This window comes from Loxodonta africana, chromosome 9 (genome assembly GCF_030014295.1).
Source record: "Loxodonta africana isolate mLoxAfr1 chromosome 9, mLoxAfr1.hap2, whole genome shotgun sequence".
NCBI lineage: Eukaryota > Metazoa > Chordata > Mammalia > Proboscidea > Elephantidae > Loxodonta > Loxodonta africana.
The window spans coordinates 65,716,074-65,743,122 of record NC_087350.1 but is presented as its reverse complement, the minus strand read 5'-3'; the positions used below and the strand labels follow the sequence as shown (position 1 = coordinate 65,743,122).

Genomic DNA, 27,049 nt, shown 5'->3' with positions numbered 1-27,049 from the left:
CCCTGGTTAAGTCGGACCACAACACTCTGTAACTCAAGTGCCTCGGACACTGACTGAGATATCCTTTAGGGCCAACCAAGAACAAACCACGCTGCTGGGAGTAGGAAGGCGTGGAGTAGCAAACCGGAAGCGGCCTGGTAAAGGCGTCCTTCTCCCCTAGCAACGATAGCCGCGCCCATTGCGCCTGCGCGGAGGGGTCGCCTGCTGACGTGGAGTTCGACTCCGGCCGCCGCGCGGGGCGCGCCAAGGAGTGTGGGAGAACCGCTAGGGTGGCGGAGCTGCAACCCGGGCCGGGATGGCGGCACAGCTCGCTCTGTGCCGGGAAACCGGGGCTGCCGGCCGGCGCTGGTTGGCTTTGCTGCCCCTGCTGCTGCTGGCGCGGCCCGCGGGGGCCCTGTTGGAGGGACTGTATTGTGGCACGCGCGACTGCTATGAGGTGCTGGGGGTGAGCCGCACGGCGAGCAAGGCGGAGATCGCTCGGGCCTACCGCCAGCTGGCCCGGCGCTATCACCCCGACCGCTACCGGCCGGAGCCCGGCGACGAGGGAGCCGGGCGGACGCCACAGAGCGCAGAGGAGGCCTTCCTGCTAGTGGCGACCGCCTACGAGACTCTCAAGGTGAGGCCTGGGGGTGCAGATGGGCTGGGAGGACTAGCCGCGCGCGGGAAGCTCATGGCGCGGCGCTTTCTGCCTCCGGTCCGCGGAGCGAGGTCCTCTGTGACCCCGATGCTGGGCTACCACGACCCGGAGCAGGCTCACGCTTTCCGACACGGCCTACTGGCAACGGTGGGAACCCCTTTCGGGCCTTTAGGGGACAGCATGCCCCTCCTCCTGGGGGGTTGGGGTGGGCAAGTGATTCTGCCACACAATCCTCTATGGAAAAGGTGTTTCCTGCTCCTTTTTGTGAGTTATTGTTATGCAGAGCTTTGGGGGTCTTACGATATATCGAAAGCATTTTAATAACGTGCAGGACAGGAAAGGTCTAAAGTATTGAATTACACTGTGATGGCGCTAATTTGGCATGGAAGGAATTCGTTTTCTGGAAATATATTATGATTTTTAGTTTGGAATGAGAAAAACACGAAGAAGAACGATAAACAACGAGTCACAAGATGGAATGTTTGATTCTTGGCTCTGAAAAGCCTCTGTGACCTTGGGTGGGTGACTTAATATATAAGAGTAGTTGTTTCTTCATATGTGAAAATAAGGTCATGATACCACCTCCTCGCAGGATTATTATGAACCCCCTTAAATGATAAGTGTGAGAAATCCCCCTATATAGGACCTTTAATTTAGTAGGTGCGGGGGGGGGTGTGAGTTCTCGCTTGGGGTAAAAGACTGTTGAGAATTTCTAGTAGGAAATATTTTGTGAATATGTGTTTAGTCATTTGACAGAGGTTTCATTGAATCATGTGGTGACAAGAATGGGGAGATTCAGCTTGATGCTATTCTGTTCTGCTTGCTGCAAAAGTCAAACCATATGAGAAATCACAAAGTTTCAATCATCCTTGATGGACGTATTACCCTATTACTGCTTCAAGGACCCCATCGTGCTAATACAACAGCTGTTGTAATTGCAAGGTTTTTTTTTTTGTTGTTGTTGTATATAATCTGCTTTTAATGCAGTGCTTTGTGTGGATGAATTCTAATTTAACCATGGATTGTTTCTTCAGATTAGTTTTCCAGAGGTCAAAATACTGAGTCAAGGAGTTAAAGGCTCTTTATTCATGATTTACAGAGCAGTTTGGAGAATTTACAGTAATTAATGAGCAGGCCTAATTTACTGAATTCTCATTAGCATTAATTAGATTGTAATTTTTATTGGCAATTAATTGAGGTATAGGTGAGGGCTGGGAAAAGTTACGACCAGAGGGCTTATTAAAGAGAGACTGAGGAAAGGTTTGAGAAAAATGGGAAAGAAATCTTTCCATCCAGGGTAGTCCAGCATATAAAGCCCTAAGTTCTTTTTTATGCTTTGAGGGAAGATAGAGGTCCAGAGAAGCTGCAGAGGCTTTACCCTTTGTGCTCCAAAGCTCTACTGTTGCATAAGGGAGCCCTGGACAGATGGAGAACTTGGAGAGGAAAGGCCAGCAGAAACACTGGCACCTGTTGCCTTCTGCTGGGTTTGGTGAGATTAGAGATAGGTAGGCTTGACATGAGAATGGTGAGCATGTTAGTAAGAACTTTGAAAACAAATGCAAGATTGGGGGTAGGAATAGAGACCACAGAGAAATTCTTGCTGGGAGGGAGCAAGGCTTCTAAATATTCTTGCCATCTTCTTGAAGAGACTTTAGGGCAAATTTAGGGTACTGATTTGGTTGCCTCTAAAGGTTTTGATCCCTAAATTTTAGCTCTGATGTGTCAGCTAATAAAAATCCAGATAAATAATTTGTCCACTCAAGAACAAGGAACTTTGGGCCAGTTAAAAACTAGTCTGTCTGGAGAGAGTAGTGCTTTTACCCTTGACTCCCAACAGGATGTTTGTTGTAGGTACAGATGCCTCCAAATGGAACTCAAATTGGGAGGAGTGTTCTATAGCTCTTCTACCTTAAAGTATTACTGCAAAGGAATGACAATTATCTGTGAGAGAAAAGGGATGTCTGGGAATAGTTTGGGCCCCTGGAAATCATACCTGGCTGTGTTCTATGAAAACTCCAGTTTAACGTTATATAGGTGGACACAGATTCAGTTTTCAAGTGGAGTATCTCCAGGAGCTGTTTACATCACTGCAGAGGTCCTCTCTTGGAATAAGAAAAGACTTTGGCTCACTGTGGAAGAAATTATTACAACAAACAGTGGTCTGGTTTAATTTCTGTCATAATGGAGAATTGTGAGGAAATTGCCAGAGAATATAATTTCTGGGCAATACAAAGATCTAATGAATTAAAGTCATCCAGTTTGGAGGGCCCCAGCCTTCTAAATTAATCCTTTTAAGGTGATGTGGATAGGACTATTGTTTTACTTGGATTATAGCCTCAGGTTGGAAAGATGACTTGTGAGGGAGGAAAGGTCCAGGTGATCTTTGCTAAAGGAAGGTCAGATGGAATAGTGGGAGAAGTTGGTGAGTTCCAGTGGTTCTGAAATACAAATGGGATGCAAAAGCCTACTGAGAATTCCATATATTGTCTTATGGAGGCAGGAACTGCAGACCTGAGACCACAACCGTAAACTTTTAGTTTTTTTACTTCCGTTTGCTCTTTTTGTTGTACTGTATCTCTTTCTTCATAAAGATTAACAGTAAAACCTTTGAAGGGTACACTTATCTATAAAAATAGAGCTAGCAAAAGTGGCATGGAAAGAGTAGTCCTCCTTTGCAGCCATCGTCAGTTATTGCTGTTATGTCGGGGAAAAGTTGATTTTATATTTACTTTGTAGAATGAATAGGTAGCTTCCATCTCTGGACCAGTTTATGTAACAGCAGTGATCTCTTTTTTGAAAGTTGGAAGGTTAATTGTAAATTCATTGGAGCCAAGAACCTTTTTTCTCTTGCTACAGTTTTTTGATAACCTTCTCAATTTCTCTTATTATTGGTCTGTTCAAATCTCTTAATACTTTTTAATGTGTATGATCTTAGATGCTGTGGTCTATCCTCATTATAACCTTACATTGGAGTTCCACCAATACTTACAATAACCAGAGATCTCCCAATGTTGATAATATATGTGTGGCCAAAATGGGAACTGTATTTGTGCAAGACATTGGTGGGTTTATGACTCTGAGGTCCTGGTCAAATAAATGCCTGTTTAAGAGAAATTTAAATGGTGGTTCTTAAAAAGTAAGTACAGTAATGTGATTTAAATACGGTGGGTAAGACAAGACAAGAAGGTATTATCACAGCTGGCTGTTCCTGTTTTAGCAGTGAAGATTCTACCTGTGCATAGAGAGATTGAGGAAAATCAGAAAAAGGATGGCTAAAAATGGTCAGATGCTTTCACCAAATCACACTTAGTTCATATTTCCAAATAACTTACAATTCCAGGTCTCAGGAGGACTTCAAATTATGTTTTCACACACTGCTAAAACCTAGTAATATTTAGTGTATTTGACTACTGGGATTCAGGGAATTCACGGACTTTGGAAGTTAAGTAAATGGACTCTTACTTGTCTTGTCAAAATTGGATCTTATGGGGCGGAAAGTTTAGTCCTGCCTATGTGTTTTTATGTGAATATAGCACTTATCGCACTGCACTGTAAATATTGAGTAGTCCTTCCCCTTTCTCCACTAAACCATGTTCCTCATTTTTTGTATGTATATCCATAGCACTTAGCACAGTGTCTGGCACATCAAATAATGAATGTTTACTAAATTAAAACTCTTATCTGGAGATAGATTCAGATAGAATGGAAACTGAAAGTGATCTCTGGTATTTTGACCATTATGTGACGCCTATGTTGCTCTTTCACTCCAAGTTAATTGTAGTTTTTGAAGAGTGAGTGGTACAGGTAAAGTAGACTGGATGTATGAATGGAAAATTTCTGCATGAGAGAAACACTGCATTTCCACCTTTAAGGAGAAAGTATATTCTGAGGGTTTTTAAGTGTGAGCATTAATCCTTTTTAAATGCAGATAAGAATTGGATGAAATATGAGGAATGGCATAGAAATAAACAGATGAGGGAACAGGTGGAAAGGATGCACATAGAAAAACTATGATTGGTAGAAATGGGAAAGTAGTAGAATTTTACATATTTTGCAGGATCACAGAGAAGGCCATAGAAATGGTCTTAGAAATATTACCGGCCTGAGGATTGTCTGGTAAGTTGAAAGAATGTGTAGGAAGAGCCTTCTACTCCAGCCTTGTCTTGGAAGGGAAATATCACAAGAACACTTGTTTCTTTTTATCAGTCTGGTTGATGTGGCAGGGAGAGCTTGGCTGAAAATGAGACTCTAAACTCTCTGCCCTGTTATGCTACTGTTTCTTAGTATATTCTCTCATTCAACCCATTATCTCCTTACTGACATAGGTGCTGGGGGAGGAGTCCATAACAACGCAAAGGGCACAGTTCCTGCCTCTAAGCTCTTACTATAACACGGGAGATAGATGCTTATTGTGCTGTTATTTATTTAAGTTATATAAGTATTTCCTAATTATACTGCTGTACTGAGAGGAAGCAATTATTTCTTCTTGGGGAATTGGAGAAGAATGTACTCTTTGAGCTGGATCTAGAACAAATGAACGGACATTTAAAAAAAATTTTTTTTTATTGTGCTTCAAGTGAAAGTTTACAAATCAAGTCAGTCTCTCATACAAAAAATTATATATACCTTGCTATATACTCCTAGTTGCTTTCTCTCTAATGACAGCACACTCCCTCTCTCTACCCTGTATTCCCTGTGTCCATTCAGCCAGCCTCTGTCCCCCTCTGCCCTCTCCTCTCCCCTCCAGACAGGAGCTGCCCACATAGTCTCATGCGTCTACTTGAGCCAAGAAGTTCACTCCTCACCGGTATCATTTTCTGTTTTATAGTCCAGTCCAATCCCTGTCTGAAGAGTTGGCTTTGGGAATGGTTCCAGTCTTGGGCTAACAGAAGGTTTGGGGACCATGACCCCTGGAGTCCTTCTAGCCTCAGTCAGACCATTAAGTCCGGTCTTTTTACAAGAATTTGAGGTCTGCGTCCCACTGCCCTTCTGCTTCACCAGGGATTCTCTGTTGTGTTCTCTGTCAGGGCAGTCATTGGTTGTAGTGAAGGGACATTTTGGATAAAGAGAAAACTGGATCAGCAAAAACCTAGAGGCATAACTATGCAAAGCTTGTTCCAGGAATGAGGTGTAGTTTGGTGAGGTATAGTGGAGTCAGTGTTTTCTCCACCAAGAATCACTTTTATTGTATTTCCTCTGGGAACTCTTTGTTTGGGAGAAAAAATTAATTGCACATATTAGTACTACTGTTTTTATTTTCTAACATTGATCCAGATTTTAATAATTCTTAATAATTGGGTGTTCCTAAGAATATTATAAAATGATGTAAATTTCTGTTACAGTTGTGAGGCTGATAAACAGCCTAATTAAGTAAGTGTATAGACCAGGGATGGCAAATAGTTTTCACCTCAGATGCCAACTCTGGTCATGACTATCCAAAACATTATTAAGAGTTTTGAGGGCTTGCCTGGGTTTAGTGGCAGAGAGTGACATCTTTGATAGTGATTTCCCCTGTGGGCCCAGAAGAAGGGTAGGGTAGTGTATGTGTCACGTTTGCTATTTCTGTGTGAATCCATAAGTGTTTATTTTTGCTGAATCCTTAATTTCAGTTGCTATCCTCTACTTATGGCCAAGGTTGATTATATGTACCAGATGTGTTTAGTCCTGGTTCTGTAACCATCTGACACATGATGTCATCAGTTAGAGCTCCTGATCAACATGGAAACTACTGAGCTGCTATAATTCTAGCCAGAAACTGAGCACTTGACATTTTCATTTCACTTGTGCAGAATTGTCCTGGGTAAATGAACAGTTTGAGAGGTTGACAACAGCACAAAGACCCTCATTTCATTCTTCATGGACTTCAGAGGGTCTGGAGCTACTTATAGGAGCGCTGGTGGCAGTGGTTAAGTTCCCAGCTGCTGACTGAAAGGTCAGCAGTTCCAACTCACCAGCTGCTCCATGGGAGAAAGTATGGCAGTCTGCTTCGGTAAAGATTTATAGCCTAGGAAACCCTATCAGGTGGTTCCACTCTGTGTGAGTCGGATTTGACTCCACAGCACACAACAACAGTCACAATTTGCCTTTCTCTGAACATGAATTATTTGCATTACTATTAGTTTTCTACAAGTTTTGTCTCTAACCCTCCCCCTGCAAAAAACCAGACTTGGCCGTCGAGTCAATTCTGACTCATAGTGACCCTACAGGACAGAGTAGAACTGCCCCATAGGGTTTCCAAGGAGCGCCTGGTGGATTTGAACTGCCAACCTTTTGGTTAGCAGCCAATTTCTTAACCATTGCACCACCAGGGCTACTTAAAATAGGTTAAAAAAAACCCAAGACCCGTTGGTGTGAAGTTGATTCCGACTCATAACAACCCTGTAGACCAGAGTGGCTGGTGGTTTCTAACTGCTGACCTTTTGGTTAGCAGCCAAGCTCTTAACCACTGCACCACCAGGGCTCCAGTTAAAAATAATTTAGTCAAAGATAAACAAAAGCACACACCCCCAGCATGAATAGATAATCTCTGGAAGCTTCAGTATTCCACTGAAAAGGATGATTAGTAAGTGGGTCCCCCCTATTTCAAAATATTCCCCAATTTTTCCCTGTATCTTCTCCAAACTCACTGTCCTCTTCCTCTGTTTTTTATCTTAGTAACAACATGGTCCACACAGTAACTATAGGGAGAAACTTCAGTATCATGATCAACATCTCCTTTGATTTTTACACCCGTTTCATCACCAAATCCTATTTACTCTTAGTCTCTAATCTGTTTCTCCCTCATTCTTTACATTCATACTACCAGAGTTGTCTTTCAAAAATATACTTCTACTCTATGCTTTTGTTTTCATACTTTAAAATATTTCTTTTTTGAATAGCACAGACATAGCACCCTGACTTGTTAGCATGGATATAAGATCCTCAAAAGTTCTTAACCAAACCTACCTCTTAGCCACATTTACTACTCTTCTCTTCCTAAGTTTTCCCAATGCTCAAGCTGCACTGAGTCAATAATATTTGGTGCTCCCTTTGCTTGGAAAAAATTTCATCACATCTTGTATTTCCAGATCCAGCTCTCATTTCATCTCTTCTGTAAATTTCATTGACAGTGGTTCGAGGCATAGTTAGTCCTTTTCCATAGTACATTGTATTATGCTTTTCTTGCTTGCTAGATTCTTCAAATGGGAAGGTTCTTAAGGCCAAGACATTATCTTACTTGTCTTTTTATCTACCTTTGTGTTCAACACAAGCCCTAGTGCCCTGTATAATTATTTCCTAAGTGGAAAATGGCTAAAATTTTTAAAAGCTCAGGTGACTAAGTAGATGATGATAACTACTATCTGAAATACAGAGGAACAGGTTTTAGTTTTTGAGCATGCTGAATTTGAGATATTTACGTTACGTTTAGAAAATGTTCAGGAGATAGTTGGAAATAGAAGACAGCAGCAAAAACAGATGTGAGCATCACAAGTTACATAGGTGATATTCCAAACCGTGGAAGTTGTTGAGACCACATATAGAATGTGAAGACATAGGAGAAGATAGGCATACTAGTGACTGGGTAGTCAGGGAATAAGAAAAGAGGTAACAGTTCATTTTCTTCCTCTTTAGTAGGCTGTAATGACCTGGAAAAAAACTTTAGAGGGACAAAGTGTATTCTTTCTAAAGGATCCTTTGTGTATGTTTTTTAATAATAGGATTAATATATACTTTTAAGAATGAATAAAGTATTACTAGGTTTTCATATATTATTGATTCCTGGCCTTTACCATCTTAAAATGGTTTCTACATTTTGTGTAATAGAAAAATTTTAATGTAAAACTGGTTGCAATATCAGATTATTGCAAGTTATGTTTATTGAGGTCAAGCAATTCATTATCTCTTTCAAAGGCAAGAACATAATATATTTTTGCCTCTGGGGAGGTGGGATGATCATTTTCGTAAGCGAAGGGAGGATTCAGTACTTTCTTTGCTTGTGGGTTTCCTCTTGTTCACTTTTGATCTAGATACTGGTGGTTATGTTCCAGTCCTCCTGCCTATGCCCAAGAGGATTGGGAATGGAGTGGACACCAGCAGAAGCACCATTTATTCCTCTAGAGATTAGAAACAAGGAGCTTATTGCCCTGCTTATCAAGGCTCAGGACAGAGAGGAGGAAGAAACAAGTATAAAGGTTTTGGTTTGGAAAGAAGTTGGAATCTCCTGATCCTGGGACCTTAAGATCCACAAAATTGCTGAAGGAAAAAGTACTGCCTTATTGAAAGGTAAGATATTCAACTGTTTTAAGGTTTAAGCTATTTTAGCCACATTAGCATATTTCCATAAGCTATAAAATCAATCATTTCTACAAAGCTGATGTTTTTGTGACATAACCACTGATCCAGCCTTGCTGGTGAGATGGAGACCTGTGTGGTTGCAGAGGTAGATGTTTATAGTGAAGGAGAGCCTTTACAAAATTTCATTCATTTTTGAAGTGACATTTAATGAATGCCAGGCACTGTGCTAGGCCTTGGATATACAGAGATTAATGACTTACTTTCCCTATCTTCTAGAAGTTCTTATTCAAGGAAATGGAGAAACAAACAAAAAAAACAACCTGATAATTACAATGTGATAAGTGCTATAATAAATAGGTACTAATTAGAACCAGAATAAGAGTGGTCTACTCTGTCTGAGGTGGTACTGTTTGTGTCCTAAAGGATTAATAGGAGTTCGTGAGGCTGAAAAGAAAGGGATGGGCACTCAAGCTATAGAGAAAGAGCATGCCATACTGAAGAACGCACCAAATTCTAGAAATTGCTGAGTGTTTGGTTTGGGCAAAACAGGAAAGCATGATTAAGAGATGAAGGTAGGTGCCTTTGGGCCAGCTGTGGAGGCCTTGTTTTATGCCAAGGAAATTTTAACTTATTGGCCACAGGGAAGCAGTGGGGGAAAAATTACAGGGTTACCTTAGTTCCGAGATATATGGGAGAAAAATAAACATATGTACCTAATGCACTCTAATTGGGTCCCTGAAAGAAAGGTGATACTTCTGTCTTTTCATCTGTGCTAGTATTTCTGGTATCCTTGTATGCTTACTTGGTTGAGTCTAAGCTTTGGACATTACTAAAGAGTAGGATTTTGACTTAGGCTGTTGAGAACTCCTAATTCTGACCAATTTGTTTCGACCTTGAACACTTTGTAAAGTGTATTATACACGCTTCAGCCTAAAGATCATTTTCTTCATTCTGGAGAGAAAGTTGTTTAAGAACCCTAGATTGACAATTCTGATTGAGGTGGCCAACCTTCAATCTCTGATCATGACCAAAACAAGGTCATAAAATTTATGGTTGACCCCAAGGAAAGGAGAAATCAGACTTGGCCCTGAAACTGTTTGCAGGAATTGGGTAGTTTGAGGACTCATAAGAAAGCCCAGAATAGCCCCTAGAGGCTCTGCTTGCAGTAGAGAGACCAGATATGAGGTATAGATTTTGGAGTTGCTGGTACTGGGACACTACTTGACCATCCTGTTAGAGGCACTCAGGACGTGGTGAAGTCACAAATCTAGGGACCAGTGAGAAGATGGTGACCCTGAGGGAAGATTTTAGTAAAATACTTGAAGAAGGTTATCTGCATTCTACGAAATGTGAACTTCACTAAGAACAAGAAAGAGAGGTTAACTAATGGAAGTATGATATCCACATACCAGATTGCATTGACACTCAAGGATCTGGCTGTATGCCTCAACCAAGAGGAGTACAAAGAGGCTGGAGGACTGTAGGATTCTGATTTCAGTGTGGTATTTAGTTTCAAAACTACATGTAATCTAGTGGTGCAAGGAGGAGATTTATGTTTGAAGGAAAACATTTCAGAAGGTATCTGCTAAGATTGGGAGACTAAAGTAAGTCAAGAATTTTCAGGTCAAAAGCAGGATATTTTTATACAGCTAGCCCAAAGATCAAAAAACGACTGGGAAGGGGAATGGAAAAATTCTAAAAATACATTTAGAAGTACTCAATGAGATACATCAAGAAACTTAAGTTTTAGGCTTAAGGATTCTCTGTGTGACCTCTGTAAAGCTTTACCGTTTCTAGGTGACAAGCTCTGGGATATGATGATGGTTTAAAAAAAGAATGATAAGAATTGACAATGTGGCTGTAGCAGTTGCCATAAGAAAATCCTTTCAGACAGAAGAGAACATAAAAGGAGTGAATCTGGAAAGAATTTCAGGCTGAGCTCAGCCCTCCATATATAAAAGGCAATTCTCATATAAAATAGACCCCAGGTATATAGAGCCACAGAATTGACTTTAAATATAGTTAAACCAAATACTAGTTTATCTAGTATCAGATACTAGGCAGAGATAAAAAAATATTTTGAATGTAATGAATGAACTGTCATTGGGGAATCCTGTCAGTTAAAGTAAAAATTTAATAGAAAATATGTAATGATTTTAATGGATACACAGGACAATTTGTCATTAGCAAACTTTTTATTTTAAATCTGAGAAACTACATGTTGGACTCAAAAGGAGAGGCCCTGACGAGATTCCTGAGCCTCTGTCTGCAATAGCACGGCCAGATTCTAGGTGTAGATTTTCAAATGCGTTTAGTTAGAATCTGCAATTATATGAATGTTGAATAATTCATCCGAGAAAGAAATGCTGTATGTTAAAGATTTCCGTTTTGTAATAGTTTCTGCCGCACTCAGTTATAGGGAGTAAAAAGATTGTTTTGGTCTTTATCTTCAACATTTTTTTTTTTTGAAACAGGACAAGTTGAAGTATAAGTTTCCTGTAGGATAAAAAGCAAACTGTAACCTAGTTTAATAGCTCTTCAACCTATGTAGCGCAATAAAAGATTGACATTTATCCCTGTTAGCAGCTGATGAGAGTTAGAGAAGGTTTTCAGAAATGTTTTATTTGTGAACATTCAGAGCAGCATTTCACAAGGCTGTACTTCTTTCAATATGTTGATATGAGTAAGAAAGATCTATATGTTACCTCAGTTAAGAACTTGGTTGTGACAATGTGTTATGAATAGTAAAGTACTACATATTTTACTATAAAATTAGTAGGGCAGGTATTATTATCTGTGTTTTACAAATGAATTAGAGTAAGGCTCAGAGAGGCTAAAAATTTTGCTGAGGGTCACAAAGCTAGTAAACTGAAGTATATAGACTTTGACCAATGCTCTCTTTATTCTACTGCATTGATTTTTCAGTGTTTGAGATGAATTTAATTCAGTTTTGTAGGCACACAGTGGCTTCATCTACTTTTTGGTGTCTTAATTGTGGCTTGCAACAGAAAACTTTCTTCACAAGGCTAGAACATGATTGTGAATATATACAACAGAGAGACACATTTTATATGAATGGTTATGAGAGTAGATGTCAATAAGTTACAGGAACATAACAACATCCTTAGTACCACAAAACTGGCTTAAAAAGCATGGGTAATTTTACTGATGTGTTTTTATTTTTCCTAGAGAACCAACAATACTCAAGAATTTTGGGAAAATATTTTTATTATGCTTTCTGTCTAATATTAAAGCTCTAGGGATAAGTTTTGTCTGTCTCTGAAAAGTGATGGGAATTTTTATTTTTTGACAGTTAATTTTACTCAGCTTCATCTTACGTAATTATAAAATTCTAAATTGAACTTAACAGATTCTAAATTAAGGCCATTTCATGAAATGTCCTATGAAATTGGATATTGTGTTATCTTACAGGATGAAGACACACGAAAAGATTATGACTACCTGCTGGATCATCCAGAAGAGTACTACAGCCATTACTACCACTACTATCGCAGGCGTTTAGCCCCTAAAGTGGATGTTAGAGTTGTGATTTTGGTCAGTGTTTGTGCTATTTCAGTGTTTCAGGTATGTATTGGGTATACGTATCTGTGTGTATATGTACAAGTATACTAGCTTAGTGCTAGTCATTAAAACTGAGCTAAAAAAAAAATTTTTTTTATAAGTACCATTTGTAAAATTTTAGTTCCAGATTAATTTTTTCACATTAGCAAAATATTCATTTATTCAACCAATCAATAGTATTGGAATCTTTGTCAGTGGGAAATCTAGGAAATTGATGGTGAATGTCATCATATAGCTATACAAAACAAAACAAAGAAACCCCTGATCTCTTCTCTTGCCCCCTTTTAGAGTATTTTCCACATCATAGCCAGAGTGAATGTCAACTGCTTCATATTTGCCTTTGTAGAACTTTTCAATAATTTACCTACCATTAAATTTCAGAAAAACCTGAACTTTTTAATATGGCCTACCAAGGCAGATATGATGTGGCCCCTACCTACTTCTCAGCTGTCCTGTTGAGCTGTTCATGAGGATAGAGTCAACTCACTGAGTCTACTGAAGCACAGTGGTCATATTTCAGTTCGTGGAACACCAGGCGTTCACCTAGTCAGAGCCTACCTATACTATACTGTACATGCAGTTTTCTCTGTCTGGAACACTCTTTCCACTTAAACTTTGCCTTGCTGGCTACTTAATTATGTTCTAATCTCAGCTTAAATGTCAGTTCCTCAGTGTAACCTTCCTTTGCTGTTAACATTTCAAGTTGAAGGAGAACAATTTGAGTGTTTCTCAGCAGAAGAGCTTTTCGTTTTCATGGCAGAAATATTCTTCCATGTATGGGACTGTCCTATGTATGCAGTGTGGTTAACATCCTGGCTCCCATCCACCAAATGCCAGTAGCACTCCCCACCATTGTGACAACCAAAAATGTCCCACGTTTCCCTAAGGGTGCTTCTGCTCATGTTGAGAACCACTGAAATAAAGTAAAAGAGCTACAATAACTTGTTACGTTGTTTTGAAATATCAAAAAATTTAACTTCAGCTTGAAATGAATTTTCCTAATTATTCTTAAACTAACCGTTTATCTATCATGTCCTTCTTGAGAGGAAAAGAACAAGTGACTAAAGTGAAGCAATTTGCTAGCTTGAAAATTACTTCTCCAGTTTAATTCCCAGAAATGAGGTTCAGTTTATATGATAAAAGAATTTCTGTTGAAGACTGAAGTTGCATATTTTAAACATATCAGCTTTTGTAGAAGTATTGCCCTTTCAAAGGAAAGAGCACAGATCATTTTAGTTTTCTGCTTTAGATAATGTAATACCCTAGTTAATTTTTTTTGGTTGTTAGCCCTAATAAATTTCTATTATAATCCTTCAGGATATTATTGGTATAACTGCTGCATTCATTCACTAAAATTGCACCTGAACTGTGTGGAGGGACTGCGTGAGGGGCAGGGCTTTTCTGACAGTTAATAAAACTTTTTGTGGTTGAATATATTTATGAAGTAATTTAATGTCTTCCTGCCCCAAAAAGAGAGCTCAAACATACTTGAATCTTTCAGTTCAGGACATGATGGACATTACTGTAGTATGTGCAGATGGTTTAGGAAAGAGATAGGAATGAATATAGTTGCCTGAGGCTGTACCCTGTGGATTTTCTAATTCCTCACCAGTTGGTTTTTGCAATTTAACTCTGCCTCCGATAAGTAAACTGCAGCATAAAGAACAGGAAGGTGTCTTAGTAGCGGTCTGGGGGAGAGCCAAATGATAATGATGTGGAACCACAGATGTGGTGTTATCCCATCTGTCCATCCTCTCACCTTGGGTACCTTCTGTCTGAATCTGTGGCATTTTGGCTCAGCTCAGGGTTACCTTACCCACCTTGAGATCGCATTCTGGAGCACACCTCAGCATTGTTCAGTTGCATCTTTGTGTGTGTGTGTGATAAAATATGTAAAAAAACATTTGCCGTTTTAACCATTTTTAAGTTTACAGTTCTGTGACATTAATTTCACTCATCATGTTGTGCAACCATCACCACTATATACTTCCAGATGTTTCTTGTCACCCTAAACAGAAACTCAGTACCCCTTAAGCTGTAACTCTCCATTTCCCCCTTCCCCCAGCTCCTGGTAGCCACTAACAAACTTTTGTCTCTAGGCATTTATATATTATAGATATTTCATGTAAGGGGAATCACAGTATTTGCCCTTTTACATCTGACTTACTTCACTTAACATAATATTGTCAGGGTTCATCCATGTTGTAGCACATATCAGAACTTCATTCCTCTTTATGGTATCGATATACCACATTTTGTTTCTCCATTCATCTGTTGATGGACACTTGACACTTGGGTAGTTTCTACTCAGTTGTATCTTTTATGTGTTATATCTTTGAGAACCTTATTAGTTAATCAGAACAGGTTTCTTGGGTGATAGTATTCATCAAGACTCTCTACCATTGCTTTGGTGTAGGTGAATTTTGGTAATAAAAATGACTCATTTTTGTTAAATATTCTAGTTTTTCAGCTGGTGGAATAGCTACAATAAGGCAATCAGCTACCTAGCCACAGTGCCCAAGTACCGTATCCAAGCTACAGAAATCGCCAAGCAGCAGGGACTGCTAAAAAAAGCCAAAGAAAAAGGCAGAAACAAAAAGTCCAAAGAGGAAATTCGTGATGAGGAGGAGAACATCATAAAGAATATTATCAAGAGTAAAATAGATATAAAGGGAGGCTATCAGAAGCCCCAAATCCGTGATCTTCTCCTGTTCCAAATTATCTTGGCTCCTTTTCACCTGTGCTCATATATAGTCTGGTATTGCCGGTGGGTCTATAACTTTAACATCAAAGGCAAAGAATATGGAGAGGAAGAGAGACTGTATATCATACGTAAATCTATGAAGATGTCGAAGTCTCAGTTTGACAGTCTAGAGGATCATCAGAAAGAAACCTTTCTTAAACGGGAGCTCTGGATAAAGGAGAATTATGAGGTGAGTGTTCCCTCTGCCGTGATTCTAGTGTCACAGTCTTTACGAAGTTAAAATTAGGCATGTGATAGGGGTCACAGAAGGATGCTCAGATTCTTAAATCCAAGAGTTAAATAACGAATAAAGACCTTATATTGAAAGTATGGGTGTATCTGGTAGTGGGACAATGGATTAACTAGGAAATTGTCTTTTTAAAAGATGAATCTCAAATACTTAAGTTGATTAATTCTGAAGAAAGCTAAGAATGGTCTAATTTGATGTGTTCAGCAGCAGTGGGATGAGAAGATATAAATCTGCAGGGGTGTTATGACAGCTCTGTTGACTATACTAACTAAAATTTGGTCCTCCCCAAGTTTTCTTCCAGTTACATGACCTAGGTAGAGATTTAAAAAAACCAACCAAACAAAAAAGTAGAGAGAGAGAAATTTTGTTGAAATAATTGTTCATTTAAAAATAAATGAGCACAGAGTCTTCTGCTTGATAACTGACATATATGTGGAAAGTTATTTTTAATTTACTTACTGTAGTGTCTCAAACTCTTGGCATTTTAATAAATGCTATATTCTACAACTGTCAGTATAAAAATTACTTAGATGTGATCAGCTACCTAGCCACACTGCTAAATGGTCTAGCAGTCTCATCATAATGATATTGTTTTAGATTCTGGGCAATATTAATTGGTTCATGTATTAAATATAAGAATAGACCACAGTGAAACCTTCTTAAGAAATCAAGATGTATTAGTTTTTTTGTTTCATAGCCATTCCTTTTTAGATGTAATGTCCTAAATACAGTTTACTGAAAGTAAAATTTCAGTCTGAATTATATTTAAGTAAATTAACTTATAGTGAACTGCCAGAATGTTTTGACAAGTGGATATATTCAGCTTGCTTAAAAATAACATTAAAATGAGAGGTAATGAACTATTTAGCTCCTAAGCTATTTGAAAAGTTTTCTTTTAAGTAGGTTAAGTAGCCCCATCCACAAAACTGTGTCTTTCACTGAATGCTAATGTAAGGTTATCTTAGCCATTGCTTCCTAATATTTGGAAATGAAATAATTTCTTTCTAAAATTTGATGTGGCTATTAAGCTGGCTATGAGTTCTGTTTAACTTCAGTTGACATCCACTGAAAGCTGTAGGAATGGGAATGGTCTTTATTCTTAACCTGTGTGATTTATTTAACCTTCTTTAGGAACTTTAATCAAAAAATATTTTGAAAAATGAATAATTATCTTTGAAAATGAAAATAGATATAAGTTCAATTTGGAGACAAACATATGTAAGGTTGATTTGTTTCTTGGTTAGGATCAACAAATAACTGAAAGTCATCAGTTAAATTTATAGTGTATCATGTTAAAAGATAAAGTGTTGATTCTTTAACAATGGACTTGTAGAAAGGAAGTGTTTAAACTCTTTAAACTCAGTTTATATATGATTTCAAGAAGGAAAGAAATGTATTTCTAGGATACAGAAATCCATAACAAAAAATAACTAGTTATTATACAAGTTGATCTGTTTTATTTAACCCTGAATGTCAAAATGCTTAATTGTTTAGTATTTTTATATGAAGGGTCTTTAGAAGACAAATCAATATATTCATTGGAAACTTTTACCTAAAATTGTATTTTAAAAATGTAAATATGCCATAAAGCTAATGACAAAGTTTCTCTTTGGATTGTAAAGCCAGTTGGTGTTATTTATACTTCTAGGTTTACAAACAAGAACAAGAGGAAGAACTGAAGAAAAAACTGGCAAATGACCCTAGATGGAAGAGATACAGGAGATGGATGAAGAATGAAGGGCCTGGACGGCTAACATTTGTGGATGACTGAAGATCACTGGAATGCTGCTATGCCAAACCATAATTGTGATGTTATCTTCCCATCTGAATTATTTTAGAAATGTATCAGTTGCTCCTCAGCAGTAACTAAAATTCAAGTATTTGATTAAAAAGAATAATATAGAAATTTAAACTTTCCCCTAAAACTTTATACATAGGACATTTAATGATTGTTCAATTTTTATAATCTATTTGTGGGTTTTGTTAAAAGATTTGACATGAAGATTTATTCATTGCCATTTAAAAATTTTATGTCTAGTTAAAAGAGTTGACATGAAAATTTATTAGATACCATTTTAAATTTTTATGTGTTTGTTTATTCTTCAAGAGTGTTTCCTCATTCTTTGTTATAGTGCTACATTTTTCTGCTTTCATGACCTCTATATTTTCACAGACAGAACACAATTACATTATTTGTCTTTGCAGACTTAATCTCCAGCAGAATGCTCCAACTATGTTATCTTCATTACAATCATTATAGGATTGAAATATGTTTTAAAAAATCTCTCTAGGAGAGCCTTCTGCTGGAATGCCTTTATAAAATATTCTCCCTCACCCATCGTTATAGTATTCCTCATAAGATCAAAACTCTCCAGGAGAGTGAGTCTACCAGCATGTCCTTGTAGGATGATCTTGATTACAGTCATTATAGGACTATAACTGTATTCTCCAACATTTCTCCAGAAAGGACCTTATAAAAAGGTCTTTTGTACCACAGTATCACTTTTTTTTTTAATTTAAAAAGTAATGACAGGGCAGAAATAGTGTTCTGAAAACTTGCTCATATATTATGAAGTCCTTGAGTGGTAAAATCCAAGTGTTCATATATGCATTTATATGCATTTAAACCAGAAAGAGGAGGTGCATGGCTGGGTGCTTTACCGTTGATCAGTGAAGTATAAATGTTTTTATATATTATATGTGGAAGTGAAAGGAATCCACACATAATTTGGCTCAAGCAAGCATGATACTGCACTGAAGTATCAATATGCATTCATGGTAGTGAATCAATACTCCTGTTAAAGGATTTATCCCATTGCTTTATATTAATAAAATGATTGCAATACACCACAAGTTTGTTGGTATGGAATTTTAAATCAAAGATTAACATTATCTTTTTAATATGTAATTTTTAAAGACTAGTGTAGCATAGTAGCTATGCAGTGTTTTTCTAGCTAAAATAAGTTAGTCCTTTCAAGAGTTCAGCCCTCAAATTTACAGTATACCAAGAAGCAGGAGGCCTGTGTTCCAACCTTGCTAATACAGCCAAAGACTTTAGGCAAGTTACGTAATCTGTGAGTGAGGGCTGCAGTTGCCTCACTTATAAAGTTGGGGAGGAGTTTGACCAGATGATTACTACAGCTTTTCTGCAGCTCTGTGATCTAGTACGGTATTTACTTTTTTTGTAAACTATAGATGAAGGTGTTTTATGCGTCCGTTCTTTTATAGGAGGATGGAGAAGGTACTGAGCTAAAGTATAAGCAGCTATGTTTTAAACTTCAAATGTCCAACTCTTACCATAGATAAATGCCTTTCAAAGGTACTGTGCTTGTAGAGTTAGCAATCCTTAATGAATGCATTATCAGGTAATTCACACAAAGTGGTACTCATCATCCAAGAACATATATGCCATATGTTATAAGGACCAAAAAGAAACGTAAGCTCTTCCCTCTCTGTTAAAATTTCAAGGAGATTTGTGATTGACTCTGTATTTTTTACCTAGTGATAAGAATAGTAGGACAGGATATGTTAGTGTTCATAAAGGTGGTCTGATGCACACAATGTATCTTTGAAAATTCTTTTGCATGTCTGCTAGATCACTGTGTTTCTTCCTGTCTTTCTAGAAGTCTCATTTCAGGAATTTTCTCCAGCCATCTGCTAACTTAGCAAAAGTTTAGTTGGTCTTTTGGAATCCCGGGCCATTGCGTAGGTCAAGACAGACTGTCCTTAACGGAAGTACTACGGTTCTTCTTTCCACTTCCCTCAACAAACTCTGTGCTTCAAAATCTTAGCGCTAAGGAAGGGCCTGAGCTGTCACAAGTGGTATTCAAACAGTTTGGGTATTTTTACTATGTCCATATTCTTCCTAAGCCTCTCCATTTTAGAAACATCTGGAGAGGAATCCTGAGTAGGGTAGCCCAAAATTCCACAAGTTAGAAAGTTTTTCTTGTGTCTCATTTTTATCTTTCTTGATTTGGACTGTTACCATTTCATTTTTGGTTTGTATTCAGGGGGTTACTGAGCATAGCTACTTATTGCTACCTATTTATTATCACTTCACGTAACTGAGGTCTGTACTAAAACTACCCAAAACTACACTTAAGGCCGTATAAATACCAAATACGCTTATTAATGTGAGTTCCTTCTCACATGCCTTGTAACAGATTTCACTCCTAACCCTTTCCTCACTGGTTCCATCTCGTTATGAATTCTCCAAGTTCTACAAATCATATGTTGCAGTTTCATAACTAGGTAAGTACCATACCTGGAATCTTTAAATAGAGTACAATTGTATATAGTATACATATAGTTGCACAATATTTTTAAAATGTTACATGAAAAAATAGTTAAGCTTAGAGAATTATCAACTTTTGTTTAGAAAATCATAAATTTGTTTCCTTTGAGGTTTATTTTTTTATTAAATTTTTGGACTGAAAGGGCAGTAAACTTTTAACACCAAGCTGTGGAAATATTTTGCTTGAGCAGAAGCCAGTTGCTAAGCTAACATTCAGCTAGTGCTACGAGCCAGGCTGCTGGTCCCAAACTGAAAGTTCTGTGGAAATTAGAAATGGCTTTTTTTTAGACATTACATAAATAGGATGTAGCTACTTCAAGGTATTAAATCGAACATGGTTTTCTGTTGAGTTATAACTGTGCATTTGAAGTACATAAATACTGGTATTGACACAAGCCAGTTGTGTATGAATGAATCATAATCTTATTTGCAAAATGTGATATTCTTTTCACATTTAAATATGGGCCAGGGCCAAATCTAGAACTTAATAACTGGATAAAATTTGCTGAACAAATTAGTTAACCTTTCTGGTTTCCTCATCTGTGAAATGGGAGGATCTTTTCATACATAATCTAGATTTAAAATTCTGTAACCTAAAGCTGCAGATTCATATAAGTGTAGGGGCTGAAGTAAATGAGATTGCCAGCAATTGAGACATACAGATATTTAAGTAAAAAGTCTACCTAATTAGTGGTAACTTTAACCAGCTTCTTAATTCTTAAAAGGTTCAGAATATCTTCAACAATAATGTATGGAATGGTCTTAGTTCAGTGTCATACAGGGTTTCTTACAGAACACCTCCCTGGTTTCATGAGGGGATGGAGAAACCTTCCCAATCGATAGGCTTTTCTTTTTTTAACCTTCAGAAGAGTAGCAAGGATGTAGTGGAATGGCTCAGTATTTGCAGCCAGGTAGACCAAGGATTCTGGCTCTGCAACTAACAGTTTGACCTTGTGCTGGTTACTTTAACTCCTGGACCTTGTTTTTGCATCTTTAAAATGGAGAGTCTAACTAACTCACAAGATTATTGTGAGAACTAAACAAGATAGCAAAGGTTAAGTTAGGTGCCGTTGAGCTGGTTCTGACTTATAAAAAAAAAAAACTAGCGACCCTATATACAACAGAAAGGAGTCATTTGTTAAAATCCATGGTAATAGGAGAAGAGAGTGTTTTGATGATGATTACAAACTGATTGTTTATTTTACTGGATATTTGAATTCTTTACCTAGTGCAAGGTACTGTGCTAGAGTGAAGAAGTGGAATTATATATTTTAAAAGCAGATGTCTCTTGTTGCCATTGGGGTGCAAGGTGACAGGTGAGATGACAACTCAGGAAAGAAAAAAACTTTGAGAGACAAATGACCAGCGACTTGGTAGTATAAGGCCTACATTTACTGAAGTGACACATTCAATGAGAAAAAATAGCAAAGCAGATATTCTTGGAACAGTTGCTCAAAAAGATACCAAGTGGCTGTAAGTCCACCTCCTCCTAAAGTTTCAACAATGTCTGTAAAAAATTTCTCCAACGAAGCCATCCTAAATCTACAAACCTGCTGGAATTTCTTTAGCTCCTGATTTACTATAAGTTCTAAAAATAATGCAGTAGGTATAAGGAAATTAAATAATTTTACATGGAATTTATACTGTGTCACATTAAATATTGTTAATATGCTTGTTTTTAATTTAGAAAACTGCAGAAGGTACATATTGTCATTTTGATATCACATTAGTGGAAAGAAACCTCTTGGCATTATATCATTTTATTGAAAACAGTGACTTATAGCCTCTTTTCTGGAAAAATAACTCTCTGCCAGTAGAAAGGTGACAAAAAACATGTCAGAGGAGTAAAGAATTATAGATCATAAAAGGAAAACAAATGAAATGTTTGAGATGTCTTTATAAGGACACTGACATTTCTGAAAAGTACTGAGATTCTTCAAAACAGATTGGAAATATAAAAGCTTTTAACCAAGAAAAAAAAAAGTAACAAATTCTTCAAAGATAATATAGTGGTGATCTGTGCATTTTAGCAGCTATGTGGAGGAGAGGAGAGTCCTTTTTAGTCTCCATGCCTCACCTCCTTTCAGAGCTCTGGAAACGCAGTTGATTTTTGTTAATTTGCAGTACATATGTTCCATAAAGTCACTGCAAACATTGAATTAGCAAATACTGAACAATTGCTCCTAGATGAAATACAAGGTTAGGTTTCTGTAAGCTTCTCATGATATTTTTATCAACCAATCAACACATAACCTTGTTTTATGTGTGTTTATATCTACAAAAAAACCCTTGCCGTCCGGTTGATTCCAATTCATAGTGACCCTATAGGACAGAGTAAAACTGCCCGTAGTGTTTCTAAGGAGTGGCTGGTAAATTAGAACTCCCGACCTCTTGGCTAGCAGTCGAGCTCTTAACCACTGAGCCACCCCACTTATGTTAAAGACACCATATTTAATATAGTTTCATTAGCATTGAACTCAAGGCCAACAGCACTACAACTCAAGCCTGAATGAAGCTTATCTAACATGCATTTTTATCATGAAGGCCCACTGCAGCCTTTTGAGCTTAGGAACACTAGACAGCACTTCAGCACTATGCTAGGGGCTATTTTAAACAGGGAAATCAACAAAAAGCACGAAACTGCAGAAAACGTGGTACTAGATGGGCTGTAAATGGTACAGTTGTTTACAATAGGAGAGCTTTGTGTCACCTTATTCAACCTCAGCTGGGAACGTGTGTCAGGTGACTCAAATTTTTCCCACCCTGTACATGCCCATAAATGACTGCAAATTTGCCACAAGTATTGATTTTGGGGTTAGAAATAAACTTCACTGAGTAGGCAAATTCATAAATATAGACTCCATGAATAATGAGGATTGACTAACTGCACACATGGGAAAGGACTCTAGCCACTTGAGCAGTGACTTCTCTTGAAAACTAAGAGTTGTTTTCTCCACTACCACTTTGTGTGACACTACGCAAATCATTTCACTTTCCTTAGTGGGTTTTAGTTTCCTCATCCTTAAACTGGAGATGGACCACATTATGTTAACGGCCTCTTTCAACTCAGAAGTTTCATGATGCAAAAATAATGGATGAGAAGACATTTTGGTAAAGTATAAAGTATCACACAGATGGTCAATCTTCCTCAATTACAAATGGTTCCAGCCTGCTTGTCCGTGGACCACATGGAAACCTGGCTGTTTCAAAGCCAGACCACTCATCTTGAAGAACAGCACAAACGATAATACAGGTGGGTGTGCAAAGGCATGAAGAGGGAGATGGGGCTCACCTCTAGACATTCTCTGCTACCTCATGACTGACACACAAGTATTACATGTGTCCGCTCCCTTTGGGCAACTCCAAAGTCACCTTTCTAATTACTTAATTTCATTACTTCAGCTGTCATTGCCATGCAGATATCTCCCACAGCAACATCTTGATTACTGAAGTTTTACAGCCTAGAGTACACTTGCATGTAGCAGTTACCATTGAAGACTTCTTTTTCTCCTAAGCCAAACTCATCATTTTTTACTCCCCCCTTAAACCTAGTTCTGTTTCCTAAGTTCTGTTACAGACATCAATTCTAGCCTACTTTATGTTTCAGAACCCTTTGTCCCTCCCCTTTCTCTCCTTTACATTTCATAACCACCATGAAGTACTATTTATTTATGCTTTTGAATTTGTCCCCCTTTATTCCCACCTTCATAGTCTTATCAAGGGCCTCAGTCTAGCTATTCCTCCCACCAAAAAGACACAACAAAACACTTATTGAAGTCATCTTGTCACTCCAGCTTCAGTCCATTTTGCACGTTCATTCTAGATGAGTATTCCTAAAATGTCTCACCATTTGGCTACCTGACTGTTTGCCATAAACTTTTTCTTTCGAGCTTTTCCATGACTTCTGGCCTTAGCAGCTTTGTATTTTCTGTTGCTCAGCAGAGCCTTCTCTCTTCTTTTAATCATTCACTTCACATGTCAGCACTGCCTCCTGCTTTCCTCTGTATTGGACAGCTCTTCTTCCTCTGGACCATCCATAGGCCACCTTTTTCAAGGTCCAGGCCTTGCCATTTACAAAGAGCCTTTCCTACTCCTCTCCATCTCTACCTTTGTACTGAGCTCTTTAGCATATCTTTTGTGACACATATTTATCCTGTCCTATTCAACAATCTGTTAAGGTATTGTTCCCAATGTATACTTTTCATCTCTTGACTAGAATACACGTTAAAATATTTGTGGTAAGGGAACTTGCCAGCAGAGAGGGCTTTCAGACTTGTTAAACATGCTCGTCACTAAATAAAAACTCTTAACAACCCAAAGACCATAAACACACAGCCCACAAAATAAACAGAAGAAATGTTCAACCTCAATAAATAAGACATTAAAGAGATATGAGACGCTATTTTTCATTTATTAGATTGGTAAAGATGACAACCATTACATGGAGTTGTGAGGGTGCAGAGAAATAGGCAGTCTCATAGCCTTCTGGTAGGAACAGGAATCAACTTGACAGCAATGGGCTAAGCAACGGGTCTGGAAGATTATGTAAGAAAATGTCTTAAAATATTTATACTCTTTTGGCCCATCAATTCCACTTTGAGAAATACATCCTAATACATATGCTCAAAGCTGTATATTTAAAGTCATCATGAGTCAGAATCAATGGCAATGGGTTTGGTTTGCTTTAGGTGAATAAAGTTGTCCTGGTGGAGCAGTGGTTAAGAGCTCAGCTGCTAATCAAAAGGTCGGCAGTTCGAATCCACCAGCTGCTCCTTGGAAACCCTATGGGGCAGTTCTGCTCTGTCCTATAGGGTTACTATGAGTCAGAATTGACTGAACGGCAACCGAGTTTGGTTTTAGGTGAATAAAAATGATACAGTCGTATAACAAGTACAATGCAGCCATTAAAAATAATATTTGTAAGGCATATTAAAAATAGTATCTTTGCTCCTTGCCCATTCTGGAACCACTCTTGCCCTCTCCCAGTCCATGTGGCTTGAGTAAGTAGGTGTCTTAGTTTGAATTCCTTAGAGAAACAGACTTGGAGATGGAGATTTACATGCAGGAAGTTTATCGGGGAGTGTCCTCAAGATCAATACTTATGGGGAGTCCAGAAAACTGGGCACTGTGATGTAGTTGTGATAAAGGCCTCAGATGATCCCTGGGGGAGCTCTGAAGCTGGAGTTATCCCATCAGTGTCTGGGATTCCGCTCTTATACACCCCACAACAATCACTGGATAAGGTGTGCCTTAGTCTGGGAGGCTCTCTGGCTGAGGGCAATTCCCAGAGAGAAAGACTCTGCTGAGAGGCCTCAGTTGCCACCACTCCTGGCAGCTGTGGGAATGAGTGTCTCCATTTTGAATGGGGCGGGAGTTTGGGTGGTATGACATGGTACCCACTAGACATGGGGCTGACCTAGCGCTTCTTCCTGCTCTTGGCATAAACAGTAGGACTCCAGGCGCTCCTGCCTTCAAATAGTGATTGGTTCAGAGGCAGGCACATGACCCATTATTTTGAGATCCAATGTTTTTTGCTGGAACAATTAAACTGAGCTGGGACAATGAAAACACGTAGCCCAAGAGCTCCCCAAAAGAAAGGCTTGGTGAACTGCTTCCATAAAGATCACTATTGTTCTTAGTTGCCACAGAGTTGATTCTGACATGGTGACCCCACATGTGCAGAGTAGAACTCCTCCACAGGGTTTTCAAGGCTGTGACCTTTTGGAAGCAGATCAGCAAGCCTGTCTTCTTAGTCAGCTTTAGATAGTTCAACCTGCTAGTTTTTGAAGGCTTAATGGTTTGTGTCACCCAGGGAAGCCTCCATAAAAATTACAGCCAAGAAAAATCTATGGAGAGCAGCAGGGCAGTGGGATGCAGACCCCAAATTCCCGTAAAAAGACCAGACTTAAGGGTCTGACTGAGAATAGAAGGACCCTGGAGGTCATGGTGCCCAGACCTGTTAGCCCAAGACAGGACCCATTCCCATAGCCAACTCTTCAGACAGGGACTGGACTGGACTATGAGATAGAAAATGATACTGGTGAAGAATAAGCTTCAAGGATCAAGTAGACCCATAAGACTATGTTGGCATCTCCTGTCTAGAGGGGAGATGAGAGGGTAAAGGGGGCTGGAAGCTGACCGAATGGACTAGAAAATGGAAAGTGGAGGGAAGGAGTGTGCTGTCTCATTGGGGGGACAGCAATTAGGAGTATATAGCAAGGTGTATATAAATTTTTGTATGAGAGACTGACTTGATTTGTAAACTTTCACTTAAAGCACAATAAAAATTAATTTAAAAAAAAATCTATGGAGCAGTTCTGCTCTGTAACACATGGGGTTACCATGAGTCAGCTGACTTAAGGGCAGCCAACAACAGCCCTGCTTCACAGCACTGGAGACAGTCATCAACCATTGAAGAAAATGAAGTCAACACTCAGAAGCAGAGCCAAGAGATGGCGAATGAGAGCCCTGAAGCTATTATTTAGGCAACTAGATCTACCAGTTTAAAGTCTCTGGACTTTTCGGTCATACAAGCCAATACATCACCTACTTGCATTATTCAACTTCAGTGGGTTCTAACAAATAAAATGGTGTACAAGAATAATATAAGAAAATGTTAATGATATGTAAAGTGAGAAAAAGATCAACATGAATCTTACATATAGTATGATCTGAGTTTTGTAACAGGAACTTATTACGCACATTTTTAAAATGCAGCGGAAGAGAAACAATGGTTAAATGGTTGGATGGGGCGTGTGTGAAATTTAATTTTCTTCTGTAAGTTCTGCAGAGATGTCAAGGCCTGGGATGTTACCCTCCTTACAAGCTAATAAGTTAGCCTGTTACTGTTGCATGGAATTTCTGCCAACTCTCCTTCACTTCCTCCTTCTTCGCATGGCATAGCAGCCTTCACTCATCTCACACCTTGGCTCCAGCCACACAGAATTATAGTTCTCTGATTTTGCTGCCTGCCTACTCCATCCCTACACCCCACACCCAGTCCTACTCATCCTAGTCCCAGTTTAGATGTGGATGGGCGCCCTTTTGTGGGCCCCACCACGCAGCCGTCCGTCCCCGCCTCCCATTACGGATACAGACACAGGTATTATGTACGTTCAGAACACAGAAGGAGTTGGTATAACTGCCAGCTAGTTCAGAGCCCAAACTGTCTCTTACCATCAGCTTTCGCCGACTGGTGCGGGCGCTCGGGGCGGCGGGGCGAGCGCAGGGCATCCCCGCCCGGGGGCGGCGCCCGGGTCCCGGCCTCGC

General features: G+C 38.8%; 1 protein-coding gene and 1 long non-coding RNA gene across 2 annotated transcripts; one reads left to right on the top strand and one right to left on the bottom strand.

The window, feature by feature from the left end:
- Positions 1-243: 243 nt before the first annotated feature.
- On the top strand, positions 244-19,047 carry DNAJC25 (DnaJ heat shock protein family (Hsp40) member C25). The gene is made up of 4 exons (XM_003407525.4): positions 244-616; positions 12,344-12,496; positions 14,956-15,426; positions 17,135-19,047. The coding sequence occupies exons 1-4, from the start codon at positions 296-298 to the stop codon at positions 17,255-17,257; spliced, it is 1,068 nt and encodes a 355-aa protein (XP_003407573.1). The 5' UTR covers positions 244-295; the 3' UTR covers positions 17,258-19,047.
- LOC135232456 (uncharacterized) lies at positions 1,542-27,042 on the bottom strand. Its single transcript, XR_010323053.1, has 2 exons — positions 26,957-27,042; positions 1,542-24,313 (listed from the first exon to the last, which is right to left on the bottom strand). It is a non-coding gene; the product is annotated as an uncharacterized LOC135232456 (long non-coding RNA).
- Positions 27,043-27,049: the final 7 nt, after the last annotated feature.